At 33.6% G+C, this 18,567-nt stretch overlaps 1 protein-coding gene across 1 annotated transcript in view; it reads right to left on the minus strand.

The window, feature by feature from the left end:
• Positions 1 to 13,350, minus strand: part of LOC134691696 (neuroglian-like) — a 30,246-nt gene extending 16,896 nt beyond the window's left edge. Inside the window, exons 1-3 of the mRNA XM_063552256.1 lie at positions 13,180 to 13,350; positions 9,013 to 9,191; positions 8,077 to 8,265 (exon numbers count right to left, since the gene is read on the minus strand). Coding sequence (XP_063408326.1) covers positions 8,077 to 8,265; positions 9,013 to 9,191; positions 13,180 to 13,244 — 433 coding nt within the window. The 5' untranslated portion in view covers positions 13,245 to 13,350. The remainder of the gene's footprint in view (positions 1 to 8,076; positions 8,266 to 9,012; positions 9,192 to 13,179) is intronic.
• Between the last annotated feature and the right edge of the window lie 5,217 nt (positions 13,351 to 18,567).

Genomic DNA, 18,567 nt, shown 5'->3' on the forward strand with positions numbered 1-18,567 from the left:
ACCAGACCTGATACATACCGTGACAGTAGTTTATATGGGCATAAGTGACGCGATGCATGAACCTGCATTACGTAATTGTGTAATAAGTGTATAAAAGTCCGATAGGAAATGGCAAGAATACCTAGTCATGTCACCTCACAATAACTCTGGCAATAATACCATTAGTCATGCTGGTAAATTAGGGAAGGACCGAATTATAAACAAATGTAAAAAGTGTTATGACCAAAATTACTTAATTTATTATTTTCCATCAATTCAAAAAAAATATATATATTTACGTATTTGAACAATACAACAAAATATGTGTTATCACATGCAGCTTGATCGGGATATTTTAACTTGATTAAGGAATTTGAATGTTGAATGGTGGGAGCTATTCACAAAACAACAAAAAAACGTCTAGGCCAATAAACACTAACCAAAAAGAAAGATGTGGTATAATTTCAAATGGTATATCTGTGTATTATAAGCTATAACTTCTAATGGAATTTCCGATGTATTACATGTGTAATCAAATGTTCAGTCAACAAACTTAACGACAATAAACAGTGTACATACAGTTAGTCGTCGTAATGTAATACACGCAGGTATAGTAAACTTCAAACTAGTCCGGGGTTATGTCAGGTCACAGTCCGGACTCACCTGTTCAACATTGTGTATTACATGGGTGATCGCTGCTTAAATGACGTTTATAGATTTTTCCGATGACTATCGAATAATTTAAGAAATAGAAAAATCAATAAAGGAAAAGCCAAAAGCAAAACGGGAAAAAAAAATCTTTCAATTTAGCAAATAATTTGGTATATTTATATACAATCCGTATACTCCCAGTCCGGGGTTATTTAAGGTCACGGTCCGGACTCGCCTAGTATTTTTTTGTTGATTCTCGGGTGAACGTCTTTTATTAATGTTTCAGACGATAATCCAGTAAGCAAAAAAATGAATGAATAAAAATGATACAGTTCGTTTCATCAAATAATTTGTGAAGTTTTATATCTCTATCGATGTCTATAGTTTGCGAATACACCTAGTCCGGGTTACTTCAGGTCACCATCCGGACTCTGCTAGTACATGTAATTGTTTCGTTAAATGTCGGATAAATATCTTATAATTGTTTTCTGTATTACATGTTTGATCAAAGGTCCCGTCAATATACTTTACGACAATAAACAGTGTACATACCGTTAGTCGTCGTAATGCAATACACGCAGGTATAGTAAACTTCAAACTAGTCCGGGGTTATGTCAGGTCACAGTCCGGACTCACCTGTTCAACATTGTGTATTACATGGGTGATCGCTGCTTAAATGACGTTTATAGATTTTTCCGATGACTATCGAATAATTTAAGAAATAGAAAAATCAATAAAGGAAAAGCCAAAAGCAAAACAGGAAAAAAAAATCTTTCAATTTAGCAAATAATTTGGTATATTTATATACAATCCGTATACTCCCAGTCCGGGGTTATTTAAGGTCACGGTCCGGACTCGCCTAGTATTTTTTTGTTGATTCTCGGGTGAACGTCTTTTATTAATGTTTCAGACGATAATCCAGTAAGCAAAAAAATGAATGAATAAAAATGATACAGTTCGTTTCATCAAATAATTTGTGAAGTTTTATATCTCTATCGATGTCTATAGTTTGCGAATACACCTAGTCCGGGGTTACTTCAGGTCACCATCCGGACTCTGCTAGTACATGTAATTGTTTCGTTAAATGTCGGATAAATATCTTATAATTGTTTTCTGTATTACATATTTGATCAAAGATCCCGTCAATATACTTTACGACAATAAACAGTGTACATACAGTTAGTCGTCGTAATGCAATACACGCAGGTATAGTAAACTTCAAACTAGTCCGGGGTTATGTCAGGTCACAGTCCGGACTCACCTGTTCAACATTGTGTATTACATGGATGATCGATCGTTGCTTAAATTTTATTGGAGCAATTTCAACTTTGTATCATCCAATCAGGAGCTGCATAATATTTTATTCAGAATGTCCCGGTTAATGGATACGGCATTTGTAATATGCCACTCATTGTATGTAACACAAGATTATTTCTGTATTTCTTACCAAAGGAATACTACTGATACGGAGATTACGAGTGAATAATTCTTAAGCGAGGTATCTTAGTTCATTTTGACAATGGATGCTCAAATAAAATTATTTCAATATATTGAACATTATTTATTATTTCATTATATCTCGTAGCTAATGCCCCTTTAAATCTAACTTCTATACATGCTTGATTATGATTGATAGTGTAGTCTTTGACACCTTTTCACATCTGATTGTTTAATTATTTTTATAGACTTTGTGATGACAATCCGAAATAAGCAAGTATATCTTTTTTTTTTTTTTTTTTACTGTAGAAAAAAATGGAGTAATTAAAATACTATGTTATTGACCAGTGAAGCGTTATTTGAGATGTTGATATAAAAATAAGAATGATGTGATGTGATGTGATTGCAAATGAGAGCTGACAAATAAGACCAAATGACACAGACATATACAACTATAGGTCACAGTACGACCTTCAAAACTGAGCAAATTACATACCGGAAAGTCAGCTATAGAAGGCCCTAATAATGACAAAAGGAAAAGAAATCGCTATAATGAAAGATATACAAATGTATTACACATCAACAAACGACAACCACTAAATTGCAGGCTCCTGACTTGGGACAGGCACATACTTAATGTTGCCAGTTTTAACTCGTTTGAAGGCGACATCCCCCCCTTAACTTGGGGCAGTGCTGTAAAATAAGAACAAACTATTAAAATCAGTTGAAAAAAATATTAACTCATCAGATGGATAAAAATAGATTTACAAAAACAGAGTATACTTGGGTTGGTACTAATACTTATACAGCCACACAACATAACGACACCAACTACAAATATGAGAATGCTCGCAGTTACTGATCACAGCTAGTACATGGCCAACAACTAAAGGTAAAAAGCAATCCATCATGGTTTATATTTTGGTTATTTAAACACTGAATTACCAACAGCCTTAACGTATCTTGTAAGTAATTCCTGGTTGTGTCTTCTTTTTTCGTTTTCTTTCAATATCCTAAAGCGAGTCTGTGTAAAACTTTGCCAATAATACAATATGAGGAACAGTAAAAGATCATAAGAATTAAGAGGAACAATTAAAAGACATACAAATTCGTAGGAACGATAAGTCTTAGAGATTATAATAACTCGGATGAACAATAAAAAGTCACAAGGCTTCTGAGGAACAGCAAGAGGTCATAAGAATTCGGAGGAAAAATCAAGTCATAAGAATTCGGAGGAACAATAAAAAGTCATAAGAATTATGAGGAACAATAAGATATTATAAGAATTTGGAAGAACAATAAGATATCATAAACATTCGGAGGAACAATAATAGATCATAGGAATTCTTATGATACTAGTTGACAATTCTGATATGTACAACTTGCTAACGAAAGAGGTTTATATTGATGAAAAGAAAGTGATATTCACCTGCAATTTACCTGTGCACAATCGGCGCAAATGAAAGATCGAAACTTTTAAAAATCGGCGTAAATGTCAAACACCCAATAAAACACGAGACTTTCATTACACAGTGACATAACAACGCTTAATTAATGTTCTCATGAAAGTGAACTAATATTAAAAGTGATTAATTAAGAAAAACAAGAAAGATCTAATTTCTTGTCCAATTGCATGTAAAGCACAAGTTAAGGCTAAATTCGTAAATTTCGATAAATGTTTATGAAGAGGGAGAAAATAACCGTCATATATCATTTATAGAAGTAAAACATTGAGTCATAAGACAAAAAAGTCGTAATAACTCAAAAAATTTATTTATACAGTTTCTTAGAGAAATATAAATACACGGGCGCATTATTTAGAAAAGAAGGAATTCTATTTTTCCCTTTATGTCTAGAAGAAGAAAACAAACAAAGAAATATAATCCTCGAATGTTTCAAACTGTTGCGCTTCACTCTTCCTTTGAATAAAAATTTAATTTGCTTTCATTGATAATAAAAAGATTTTATTAATTTCCATAAAACAATACTGACGACAAGAGAATTATTTTATCTCTTCCTTACTTTTAATCTTTTTGGTCAATTTTGCGCTCGGAATGTGGATTGTTTTAAACTATACTATTACTTATTATATGACAGCATAAATCTTAAAAAAATATTTCTGAAAGTGGTAAAAAAACCACAGTCCGGGTCCGGCGACCAGTCCGGGTCCGGCGACCAGTCCGGGTCCGGGTCCGGGTTTCATACCCAAGTCCGGGTCCGGAGTCCGGTCCGGTCCGGGTTTCAGTGCGTACCCGTATGCAGGTGCTGCTGGAATGTTGCTACTTAGAAATGGAAAGTTCACAATTGGAAAGCTGAAATCATCTCTTTTGTCGTAATGTTTTGTCTTCAACCGACCCTCATTGTCAATTTCTAGATGTAAGTCAAGATATGAAGCTGACTTAACTGTATCTGTAGTATCCTGTATCCCCAATTCGATGGGATAGATGCGATCCACATAGTCACCAAATTTTGAATTGTTTAGTGAAAGAACGTTATCTATATGGCGGAAAGTAGAGTTAAAGGATATTGCTAACTTCTTATCTTTCTTCCTAAGAAGTTTCTGCATGAAGTCAGTCTCATAATAATAAAGAAACAAGTCAGCAACTAGAGGGGCACAGTTTGTTCCCATTGGGATGCCGAAAGTCTGTTGAAAAACACGTCCTCCGAACGTAACAAATATGTTGTCAATCAAGAAATCAAGCATCTTGATAATATCGGTTTCAGATAATTTTTTGTTTGAATCAGAGGGATTCTTTACAAAGTAGGATTTATCCCTCCCTAAGACAAGATACTTGTATCTACGTTGGCCATTCTTTTTTATGAAGCAAAGTAATACCAACTCTTTTAATTTGTCTTTTAGTTTGGAATGTGGAATACTTGTGTAAAGAGTAGAAAAGTCAAATGTTTTAATACTGTTACAAGATGAAAGAGAGTTAGATTGTATGTACTCTAAGAGATCTTTGGAATTTTTAAGTATCCACATCTGATTGACGCCACCTGTGGAATAGGCAGTTTCACAATAACTTTGAAGCCCGTCTTTTATTGCTGATAAGATGGATGTTAATAATTTAGAAAGGGATTTCGTGGAGCACTTGGAAGACCCAGCAATATACCGTTGTGTGTAAGGACACTTATGTAGTTTAGGTATCCAATACAGTGATGGAAGATCCAGTTCATCATCTTTGGTTGAAATACCAAAGGAACAAAGAACAGACCTATGATTATCAAGGATTTCTTCTTTGGTAAGTGTCGTGAGGGTATATGTTGGGTTTCCAAGTGAATTGTCTATACCTAATTCGTTTATCAAGCAATTAATGTAATGACTTTTACAGACAAAAACGATGTTATTTGGGGCTTTGTCTGCGAGGACAACAACATATTTATCATGGAGGTCAGATAGGTGTTTAGCAACATTTGAATCTTTGAAGATTGACGTAGCATGGGCATTGATGGACCCATTCAGTTTCTTAATTCTGATTTGTATTAACGACCTCACTGCCTTAATCCATTCGGATAGAGTGTCTACGTCTTCCTTCTCGCGCATAGCCCATTGCCTGGCATAATCCTCGACTGAATCCATCAGAATTTTAAAGTTTTATTTCCAATTGATGGATTTAGGCTCACGATATTTCGGACCTTTCGATAACACGTTTCGTAGAGAAGTGTTATTAACAATGTTAAGGTCTCCGGTAATAACGTGGCCAGCAGGATTATATGTGAATTTGGAACTAGCACAAGTGCAATCAGGAGTTTTAGACTTGAAGTCGTCAATATCGAGATCCTGCAAAACGCGTTTGTAATTGAAAATTTTAGTTGCAATAGGTTTGGTATAGGTATAAGAAATAATTGGTACAGACTGGTCTTTGAAATAAGGAGGTATTTTCGATTGAACTAATTTATGATGAAGGATATTGCCTAGGTTGACGCCATCGATACCTTTGTTGGCAAAGGAAAGATTTAGAAAAGATCTTTTCTCTTTTTCATCTTTTCCAATGCGAACTGACATGAAAAGTCTGTGATTAGCAATATCCGAAATTATAGCTTGTAGTTTGTATTGGTTTGAATGAGGGTTTGCAACAGTGGATTCCAACCATAAATTGAACAAAGAATGAAGTTTTGAAAGGGGTCATGAATAAAGTTTCGTGCGAATGTGATGAATACCTAACGGTTTTTGTATGCATGGCAGCAAGTCATTAATAGAGACATCATGCAGAGAGGGTGATGTAAAATGACGATGGCCATGACTACGTCTACGTCGAGGAGTCGAGTTGAAAATATTCATCACATTCACCGAGTTACACGAAGGACTAGATATAATACCTATACCATCAATTTTGTCATTGCAGCCATACGGTGTTGCAGTTCCCATTTGTCTAATCCAGTAGTCTTCTTTTTGTCTACGGAGAGTCTTTGAAAGATTAGGATTGTTCGAGCTATGGTATATTTTCTCGATAATTCGAACTGTCATAGAAACGATGGAATGATCGGGCTGATTGAAATGCTGGTATAGAATGCCGTTAGCATTGAGGTTAATGTCTGATCTATGACCGCACATACGTTTGTTAAGCCTTCCTTTCGTTTCACCGACGTATACCAATCCGCAAAGGTTGCACTCTAATCCGTAGACGACATTTATCGATATTCAATTCCGATCATCGTAACTTCTGGTAAAATATGACTTCTTGGTCAAATTGCTAGTGAATTCAGCATCTGTAATTAAAATAGCACAAGTTTTGCAGCCTTTGGTTTCACATTTTGAAATGCGACAGTGTTGTACTGTGTCATCAAAAACCAAAATGTCTTTAAGGAGAACTGATCCAGGCTGTATATGTGTAGTATTGCTGTTGTCAGTAGGACGATGATCTGAATGAGTCGTGTTTGGGATATTTGTCATATCTGGTGATGAAGGGACACCTGCCGTATCAGACGACACCGTGTCCATGGTGACGTCTGTTTCGGACCTTTTTATACTGGGCGACGTCCGAGCCAGTTTCCTGTTAGTTCTTCGTGAGTTCATGCAATTGTGATTTTGCTACTGGGCGGATGATGTCCTCTACGTGAACTACATCAAAATCACAACATACAGGAAATAGAGGGTACCTATAATAAGAAATAAGACGATGTGGTATGAGTTGCAATGAGAGAACTCTACATCAAAGTCACAACATACAGTATATGTAGGGTACCTACAATTAGAAATTAGAAGATGTGGTATGAGTTCCCACGAGAGAAGTCTACATCAAAGTCACAGCATATAGGAAATGCAGGGTACCTATTATTAGAAATTAGAAGATGTTGTAGGAGTTCCAATGAGGGAACTCAACATCAAAGTCACAACATACAGGAAGTGTTGGGTACCTATAATTAGAAATTAGAAGATGTGGTATGAGTTGCAATGAGAGAACTCTTCATCAAAGTCACAACATACACGGAATAGAGGGTACCTATAATTAGAAATAAGCAGATGCGGTATATGTTCCCATGAGAGAACTCATGAGTTCCAATAATTTCTGGATAGAATACTGCGGCTAGAGTATGAACTTCATCAACTACTATTCAATGCTAGAAAAAACATTTCTTTTGAGAATAGCTGCGGCTAGAGTATCACTTTCATAACTTCTCTTCAATGCTAGACAACACTTTCTGAGGGAGCACACTGCGGCTAGAGTATCACAATAACTTATCTTCAAGGCAAGACAAAAACTTCTGAGGAGAACACTGCGGTTTAAGTATCACTTTCATACCTTCTTGAAGGCAAGACCAAAAATTCTAGGGAGAGCACTGCGGCTTTAGTATCATCTTCATAACTTCTTCAAGGCATGACACTAATTTCTGAGGAGAACACTGTGGTTTAAGTATCACCTTCCTAACTTTTTCAAGGCAAGACAAAAATGATTTCGGGAGAACACTGCGGTTTGAGTATCACCTTCATAACTTCTTCAAGGCAAGACAAACGATTCCTGTTATAGTTCCCTTACTTTGTGTTGACTAAACAACACAGAAACCTACCATCTTTATCTACAGCTATACGGCTCGTTTCTACCACTTTATTGCTGGTCCCCTCCCCTATCAACCATTCTATGAAGCACTCATTGCCTGGTACACATTTGGGTTTACCCGTACACGGTATTGACATTTCCTTATATTGAGTAGCCTCTACCCTTCTTTCTTCTTGTGTATCAATAAAGCTCATAACTACTGAAAAGATAAATTGAACATAAAACATCAGGCAAATAAGATAAAAATCATCAAAATATGTCCAGATTTATAATAGGATTAAACACCTTCTTTCTTGTGGTTATTTGTCTGTAAACTGGGCTCATTTACTAAAAATATGAATAAAAACCTGTAGGAATCTTATCTAAAGTTTGTTACTTAACAGTTTACACACCAATTACGTTTCTGTTTATAAACAATATTTTTCATAAGACGTCAAATCGACAGTTGACATGTTGTTATTATGGAGTTAGTTGCCACATTAATTAGCAAAACTCCATAAACGATTGATTAATGCACGAGAATTTAAAATGAAACAACAAATACTCTATATGAAATGAATTATCATATAAATTTTGAGCCTACAAGTAACGGGATAACCTTTACCATGAGAATTTTCATTCATAGACCTTATGTTTTGCCATGATATTAATGTGTTACAATCATTCATGAAATTTCAAGGAAATTTATCTTGAATTAATTCATTACAGTTTTTTTTCAAACTTTATTTTATATATATACATATATAATTTTCTTTTATGCATAGACAACTTTTGAATATTTGCATTTTTACGTAAACTTTCTATTTTACAATCCTTATATTATAACGTCACAGTTAGAACTGATTTATTCAATGAGGTAATTCATGCCAATTGACCAATGGTCAAGTGAGAAAATCAATCTCGTTTAAATGAACTACTATAATCTTTTATTATGAGATAAAATTACCTGCTCTTTTCACTTTGAATGGTGCAGCCATTGCTGAACCATGTTTATTGGAAGCAAAACATTGAAATGTTCCAAAGTTAACTACCTCTGGTTTGATTATTATCAATTCTCCTGTCATCGTGTTCGAAGTTATTTGTAGGCTGTTAACGAAGACTTTACCATCTTTACGCCATTCATATCTGTAAAAAATAGAGAATAGAGAATTTTAAAATATCTTTTTCAATACTGCACCTATATAACTACCAGAAAGACCATGCTAATGGTTAATATCGTGCATGTGTGGAATTCTAATATGGCGTCCTTCAAACGCTTTGAGTATACACCCGTGGTAAAATATGAATATATTGTTAGGGCTGTTCCTATTGTACTCCCACGTCATAAGTATTTCAATGAATGAGCTACCCGACGTCATATAACAACGACGTCAGAATATAAGCATTTTTTACGGGAAAGTCATCACAACAGGAAAACGTAAACAAACGATGCTAAAATGTGATATGAGCCAATTTGTTTTTAAACATAAAAGACATATAAGTAAATTATCATTACATTCATCCAAAACTATTTAAATACATTATTGTAAATAGTTTAAGCATGTCACTAATTCAGTTTGTTTCGTTCTTTTACGCCAATTGAATAATGCGTTTATGTATGGGAACGGCAAATATCACCTAGAGCGCTTCGATCCAAAAGAATTGCCGTGCCGTATTTGTCCTATTTGAATCGAAATAATTTATGGGGGTTTGAATATATCTAGATTTTACCATGGGTTGTCCCTTTATGCCGATATTTTACCCATCGCTATCGCTCAGGGTAAAATATTTGTCATAAAGGGCCAACCCGTGGTAAAATCACGATATATTCAAGCCCCCATGAATTATTTCTTCAATATATATATAATTTAATTCGTTACATGACTTACATTGATATTTTTCACATGACATGATATATAACAAAGTTGTTTTGATATTAAAATAAAAGAAATATACAACACAAATTTTCAAATGATCAAAAGTTCACAATATCATACTGGTCTGTGATTGTTTATTTGTAGTTGTGGTTTTGACTAAATTGTACTAGTTCTGGTGGTGAATGAATTCTGTATCCCTTCTCTTACTGATTCTCTTTAGTTTTTCTATATCGAGTGGCAGAAAGGGAGGTATCTGACTGAAGAATGCGAAATAAAATTGCCATTTCACGATGAACGAACAATTAATAAAATGCTTTCCTGAGCGCAGCCTAATACGAACGCAGGTATTGAACTCTGAACAGTTGGGGCAACATTTTGACGCAATATTCAAGCTTGGTAATGTCTGAATTTGGATTTGGATTTTTTTTTTACAATTTTACATTATATAGGTTTCTGACACAAACAAATTGTCAATATCTTACAAATCTATTGCGCAATATTTTGCAATAAAAGATTTCAAAAATTTAAAACTTTAGACCCCAATATTTTTTTTAATACCCCCTTTGGGCATTTTCTCCAACTCTAGATCCCAGTCTATCTTGTGTAGTATGGTACCTTGTAGTGCAATTTCAGAGAGATCCATAAACTATAACACGAGTTATTGTCTGGAAACTAGAAACATTCTTGTTTTTGGTCCTGTGGCCCCTAATTTCTGCATGAATAAAGGGAATAACCCCAAATTCAATCCTAGCCTTTTTTTGTGATATTGAACCTTGTGGTACAATGTCAGAGAGATCCATACACGTACACACAAGTTATTGCCCAGAAGCTAAAAACATGCTTATTTTGCCCCTTTTTGGCCTTTTATTCCTAAACTGTTGGCAACATGACCCCACAAATGCATCCAAACCTTTTACTTGAAGTATTTAACATTGTGGGTTAATTTCAAAGCAATTGAAGTATTTATAAACAAGTTATTTCCTAAAAGTAGATAAATGCTTGTTTTGTGCCCCATTTGGACCCCAATTCATAAATGGTTTGGACCATCATCCCCAAAATCCATCAAAACTTTCCTTTAGTGGTATTGAACTCTTTTTGTAAAATTTCAAAGAGATCCATTAATCTAAACTAAAGTTATCGGTCTGAAACCAAATGTGTCATCGAACGACGACGCAGACGATGACAACATCATACCCTCTTAACGATCCCAACAAAGTTTTGCGGTCGTAAAAAAATTTCCTGCACGTTGGTCTTTTTACCGATTTTACGGGACACAGTGAATAAACAACGAACCTTTATCACGGCTGCCCGAAAAGTAAAAATAGCATAACACGTTGCATGGAAACCCTATAACAGCACGAAACATTCTGCTTGACTTAATTTCCTTCTATGATCTATTTCTAGCATAGAACAACACATAAAGATTTTGTCAAAACACTGTATCACTGGATTCAAACTCAAATTGGACTGGTAGTAACATATGCGTCAAACAAAGACAACTACATATTGATACTACATGTAATAGTGACATTTTTCAAGTTTTGATTTCTTAATATCTACTCAAACAACAGTGTTCTGACCTATATGTCTTATTTGTAATCAAAGATTCTTACTTAAATAGAAATACAGATCCAAATATCAAATATAATTGATAAATTTGTCCCCGCTTTGTATTACTTGTTCAAAAAGGAAAGTGATTTGGTAAAAACCATTTCTTTATGTACAAAAATGGATCAACCGGGGTAGGGTTACCACATTACATTTGGACATTTTTGTTACTAACGTTGGGGCAGGGTTCCCAATAGAACTACATTTTAACATTTCTGGTACTTACGTTGCGGCAGGGTAACCAGTAGAACTACATTTAGACATTTGCGGTACTTACATTAAAACAAGGTTATCAGTAAAACTACATTTAAACATGTTTTGTATTTACATTTGGGCAGCGTTATCAGTAGAACCACATTTAAACATTTTTGTTACTAACGTTGGGGCAGGGTTTCCGGAAGAACTACATTTGAACATTTTTGATATTTACATTGAGGCAGGGTTACCAGTAGAACTACATTTAATTTTTTTGGTACTAACGTTGGGGCAGGGTTACCAGCAGAACTTCATTTGAAAATGTTTGGAACTTACATTTGGGCAGCGTTACCAGTAGAACTATATCTAAACATTTTTGTTACTTACTTTTGGTAGGGTTTCCGAAAGAACTACATTTGAACATTTTTGCTAATTACGTTATGGGGGGGGGGGGGGGGGGGGTGAACCACTAGAACTACATTTAAACATGTTTGGTACTTAGGTTGAGGCAGAGTTACCCGTAGAACTACAATTCAACATTTTGTACTTATGTTTAGGTGGAGTTACCAGAAGAACTACATTTGAACATTTGTGGTACTTACATTGGAGCAGGGTAACCAGTATAACTACATTTGAACATTTTTGGTACTTACGTTGGGATACGGTTTACGATAGAATAACATTTGAACATTTTTCGTACTTATGTAGGGGCGGGGTTTCCAGCAGAACTACCTTTGCACATTTTTGGTACTTATGTTGGGGCGGGGTTCCTGGTAGAACTGCATTTGAACCTTTTTGGTACTTACGTTGTAGCAGGGTTACCAGGAGAACTAAATTTTAAATGTTTGGTTCCTACGTTGCGGTAGGGTTACCAATAGAACTTCTGGTACTTACGTTGGGGCTAGGTTACCATTAAAACTACATTTAAACATGTTTGGTACTTACGTTGGGGCAGGATTACAAGTAGATCTACATTTAAACCTTTTTGGTACTTACGTTGTAGCAGGGTTACCAGGAGAACTAAATTTGAAATGTTTGGTTCCTACGTTGCGGTAGGGTTACCAATAGAACTACATTTAAACATTTTTGGTTCTTACATTGGAGTAGGGTTACCAGTAGAACTACATTTAAACATTTTTTGTACTAATGTTAGGGCAGGGTTACCAGTAGAACTATATTTGAACATGTTTTGTACTTACGTTTGGAAAGGGTTCCCAATAGAACTGCATTTGAACATTTCTGGTACTTACGTTGCGGCAGGGTTATCAGTAGAACTACATTTAAACATTTTTGGTACTTACATTGGGGCAGGATTTGTAGAAGAACTACATTTAAACATTTTTGGAACTTACGTTCGGGTAGAGTTACCAGTAGAACTACATTTAAACTATTTTGGTACTAATGGTTGGACAGGGTTTCCAGTAAAAATACATTTGAACATTTTTGCTACTTACGTTGGGGCAGGTTTACCAGTAGAACTACATTTAAACATTTTTGGCGTATCATCCTCCTCTTTCATATAATATGAATCTTGGAATGGACTTGTTATCTTGGGGGGTGTTTCAGCTAAAATAAACAAAAATGTCTCAGTTCACTTTGCATGTATTAATTATTGCGAAAGACAATTTACATAAATGTGAATTTAAAAATTTTATTTCAGAAATATTTAACTATATATACACATAAATTATTAAAATTCCAATTAGGAAATGCTGCATACAAAATACAACATATAATATGCAAATATTTATTTTTGTGAAACCAAAAAAGCAATGCAAAAACGTCTGACTTTACAATTATTTATTTTATGCTATGTTTGCTAAACATATCAGAGCAACTTAAGGTAGCACAATACAAAGATTTTTCACCCCAATCAGACAATTTTGAACTGATGTAATTCATTTCATCCTTCTTTCTATTTAATGAATGAGGTGCCAAAAGAAAGAAGAGAGATTAATCATTCAAATTGTGATAATTTAATTATGTCATAATTATTACATAATTAATTATTATGTACTTAGTTGCTATAGTGTGATGTCCACACTTGAATGCATTTAGCGTCTTTGTTCTTCATAGCATCCCAAAATGTTTTTCCAGATTCTTGTAAAACACAGCTTACCTCCAAAACTGAGATTTCCAAAATCATCAATAGATATTTTTTTATACCCAAGTGAATTAAGTGGTCTCTAATGAATTGATATTGCAAACTTCAGTTTTATGAGAAAATGAAATACAATAGGAAAAATCTGAGACACAGTATTTGATGTCAAACTGTGCTGTGCAAGCATCTATAAAATATTTTGGGATGCTATAAATAACGAAGAAGCTAAATTCATTCAAGTATGGACATCACAATATGACAACTAATTACATAACAATTAATTATGTAATAATTATGTCATAATGAAATTATCATAATTTGAAAGATTAATCCTTTCTTTTTTCTTTTGGTACCTCATTTTTAAGATTTAAAGAAAGATGAGTGGAATTACATCAGTTTAAAGATGTCTGATTGGGATGAAAAATCTTTGTATTGTGCTACCTTAAACAAAATGTACTTCATTCAGGACTTTCAGACTTTTCCTTCTCTTTTGTCACTTTCACCATGCACAATATGTTAACAAAATTCAGATTATGTTAGTCCTCTTTAATGCATAGATGTAGTTGGATCAACATATCGCAAAACATTCCAAGTTTAGACTAGTGACTATTAGAAATCTATGACATTCAACAGTGATAAAATATATATACAAATAGTTGTGAACGTCGTCTAGTCTACACCATTTGATATCTGAGGGACAGTTGTCTCATTAGCAATCATACTGCAACATGATTTATATACTGTAGACCCAACTAATTTTTCTTGAGCATTTTATTTCACGAAAAGAAATATAACGCCAATATAAATCATCCTAAATATGTGAAATTTTCATCTTTCTTTATCTAACTTCATCAGTCAAATTTTAAATGGTGAATTTAAATCAAGCAGTGAAATTGGCTGGTAAGGGCTAAACACGAAATAAAGTATTTGCGACAATAAGTTGGTTTACAATAGTGAGGACTGAATTATCAAAACAGGAAAAATATATAGCTATAGCATGAATATCGTCCACAATAGACTATCATATTGCGCGAGCGTACCAGTGCAATTTCAACCAAACAGGGAATAATGTTCACCTTTTGTTATAAGAGCAAAAAAAAATGTTAAACTTTCTTCTGTCACCAATTTGAAGCTTTGCGTTTTTATTATCAAATAAACAAAAATACAAATAAATATCAATACTTACGATCGGCATAGTGTATCATGGATAAAATAGCAATACTTACGATCGGCACAGTGTATCATCGATAAAATAGCAATACTTACGATCGGCACAGTGTATCATCATAAAATAGCAATACTTACGATCGGCACATTGTATCACGATAAAATAGCAATACTTACGATCGGCACAATGTATCGTCGATAAAATAGCAATACTTACGATCGACACAGTGTATCATCGATAAAAAATAGCAATACTTACGATCGGCACGGTGTCTCATCGATAAAATAGCAATACTTACGATCGGCACATTGTATCATCGATAAAATAGCAATGCTTACGATCGGCACAGTGTATCATCGATAAAATAGCAATACTTACGATCGACACATTGTATCATCGATACCAGTTAATAGTTTCAAAGACTATTGCCCCGGTAAATGGTTTCATAATCATCTTTCCCGTACTTTTTCATGCTTATTTGTCATTGGACGATAATGATGTCATTGACTACTCTGCTTGGTTACGTACGAGCATGCTTTGCAGCGTCAAACTCACTCTAATATTGTAAACGGTGGAATCTGTTTGTGTTGATTGTAATTTCACTCACAAGAAGCAATTATAAATGAGAAAGAAAATCTTCACGGGAATTTTTGAAAGATCTAAAATATAGTACCTTATTCATAATATGGGTTCGCTCTCCGTTTTTAAAAGTGAATTGATAAAATAGCAATACTGACGATCGGCACATTGTATCATCGATAAAATAGCAATACGTACGATCGGCAAAGTGTATCATCGATAAAATAGCAATACTTACGATCGACACATTGTATCATCGATAAAATAGCAACAACAAGTATTATTGTAACTATAAGTGTCTTCATTTTCGTTTTTAATATTAATCCTTTTTTTCTTTTTTAATGTAGTTTATAAATCTGAAAATAGATTAAAGTTTTTTTGAAGCTACAGATAATAACCGAAAACAACTTCAATATCGTTGCAAATTACTGCTTACAGCAGATTATTTTTTGTAGTGTGATTTATCTTAGCAGAACAATGAATAATTATAATGAGGATATGAAATTTCTAGAACAATTTACTTACACTTTTTATATTGATGTTGTTTAATATTTATGTTTTGTCATATGCTCTTGCTATAATATTTATGTACACTATACATGCAATAGTAAATGATTTTTTTAATATAAGATCATCTACCTTTATTTTAATATTTTCTACTATTATAAGTTCCTAGAGGTGTCATAAATATACAACACATGTTAGATAAAGGGCAGTTGAAATAAAATAATATGAAAATTCAATAAGACTTACATTGTAATACAGGTACGAGAGTCATAACCAATTCTGATATGAGCTGATAGGAGCTGAAATTAAATTCTGAACTTACTGCTTAAGTTTACTAATTATCCGTCCTACACTGAAAAATGCACTGTACACTCAAAAACTCTGAAATGTCAGAGAGGTTAAGATGATTATTACAACTGGTCCACATAATCCAGGTAAATAAAGGCATACCTGAGATAACCTGGTAGTTATTTGTATTATTAAAGTGCTTATCTATGAAATAAAGGACATTCATTTATGCACAAAAAATCAATAGACACTTGAGAGAATCATGTTAACTTATTCAATCAAACATTCCGTATTAGGACGATTACATATGTAAACTTCCGGTCAAAGCACTCCTGGATGAGTAATCCAGTTAGTCATGTTATTGTTTTATTATCTGTATTGTTAACAATTGTGTATCATATAATAACTTTATATACCTTGTCATTTATCTATAAAGGAAAACCTTGAGTCCAAAACTTAAATGCTGGATCATCCATATTAGGGTTTTAAATCAATATTTTGTATGCATTGTTTGTTTTATCTGATTAACTTCTGGTTCAGTGATTTAAAATATATAAATTACTGAGGTCTATACAGTGAATATTATAGCAGTGAGGCTACCAGCTGGACATGTAAAAGTGTCACAGTCAGGTATTAACACTGAATTTTAAAATACCAAGTGATAAATCTTGATGTGCTGCATGTTGTATTAGATATAAACAAAAGAAAAGTGTCAGGCAGTTTTGTAGTGTTTCTGTATTTAAGGTTTAGACTCATTTGCACTAGTAATTGACTCCACCTTCTTATTTATAGTGGACAATGTGACGCGCAAGTTAGGGTCACGATAATATTAGTTAAATTTCTTTGTCTATCTACGCTGGACCCCATACCTTCCCCTTGATTATGGGTATGAATGCAGAGGTCATTGCACAAACAATGTCATATAATTTTACTCACATTAGTGAAAGGGGTCGTTGTGGACTAATGCAGTGAGGTTCTGGTTTTGTGTTTGTTTTCCAGACCTCACAATGACTTCGGAGATGAAAACGGAAAAAAAAGAGTTTTCTACATTTTTTCTTTCAAAACTAATCCCCAAATAATCTGTTGCATTATAATCAAGATAGTGACCGACGTCAACCACTGAATTACAGGCTTCTACATGTACTGTGAGTGTGTATCTAAAATAAAGACACTTTTAAGATTTGGGGTATAAAGCTATGAAATGGACTTGCTCACACGCTACTATCTTAAATGCTATGATAAATTTACATTTAAATTCAATATTCCAATGAGAATTTAAACTTGAAGCTTATCTGGAAATAGAACAGGGCTTTTAAAATAAACTTTCAGCATAATGGTTTTATATTTTCACACATTAAGTTTATAATATTTGCCCTTTTTTGTATTCTGACTTTAATAGCAGTTTCATACATTAACTCATAGAACCCTTCATTTTAATATCAAAATGTGTAATGGTCTGTTACAGTAGACATGGTAAAAGTTAAATACAAAATGTTGACTATTTGAGGTTGTATCGAATTAAGACCAAAATTATTAGATTTGCTAATTTGTGTTTAAAAATCTTTATTCATTGTTTTTTACATTTAGTAATAAAACACTGTATTTCTACTAACATTATGTATGATTATTTCTCCCATGAATTCTTAAAAAATTCCCCAAAAAATAATTGAGCCCCCAAAAATATATTAGAATATTAGATCTGCAAATTTGTTTTAGCAAATTTTCATTTTTATTTGGAGGATAATGTTTTTTTTAACATTAAGTGAAAAAACACTTACAGCAATTTCTACTTGCATAATTCCCTTCTCACCGTCTACCTTTGTCAATTTGGTTGTTATTTGTATTATTAAATTGCTTATCTATGAAATAAAGGACATTCATTTATGCACTAAAAATCAATAGACACTTGAGAGAATCATGTTAACTTATTTAATCAAACATTCCGTATTAGGACGATAACATATGTAAACTTCCGGTCAAAGCACTCCTGGATGAGTAATCCAGTTAGTCATGTTATTGTTTTATTATCTGTATTGTTAACAATTGTGTTTCATATAATTACTTTATATACCTTGTCATTTATCTATAAAGGAAAACCTTGAGTCCAAAACTTAAATGCTGGATCATCCATATTAGGGTTTAAAATCAATATTTTTTTATGCATTGTTTGTTTTATCTGATTAACTTCTGGTTCAGTGA

The sequence above is a fragment of the Mytilus trossulus genome, chromosome 11 (genome assembly GCF_036588685.1).
Source record: "Mytilus trossulus isolate FHL-02 chromosome 11, PNRI_Mtr1.1.1.hap1, whole genome shotgun sequence".
Lineage (NCBI taxonomy): Eukaryota > Metazoa > Mollusca > Bivalvia > Mytilida > Mytilidae > Mytilus > Mytilus trossulus.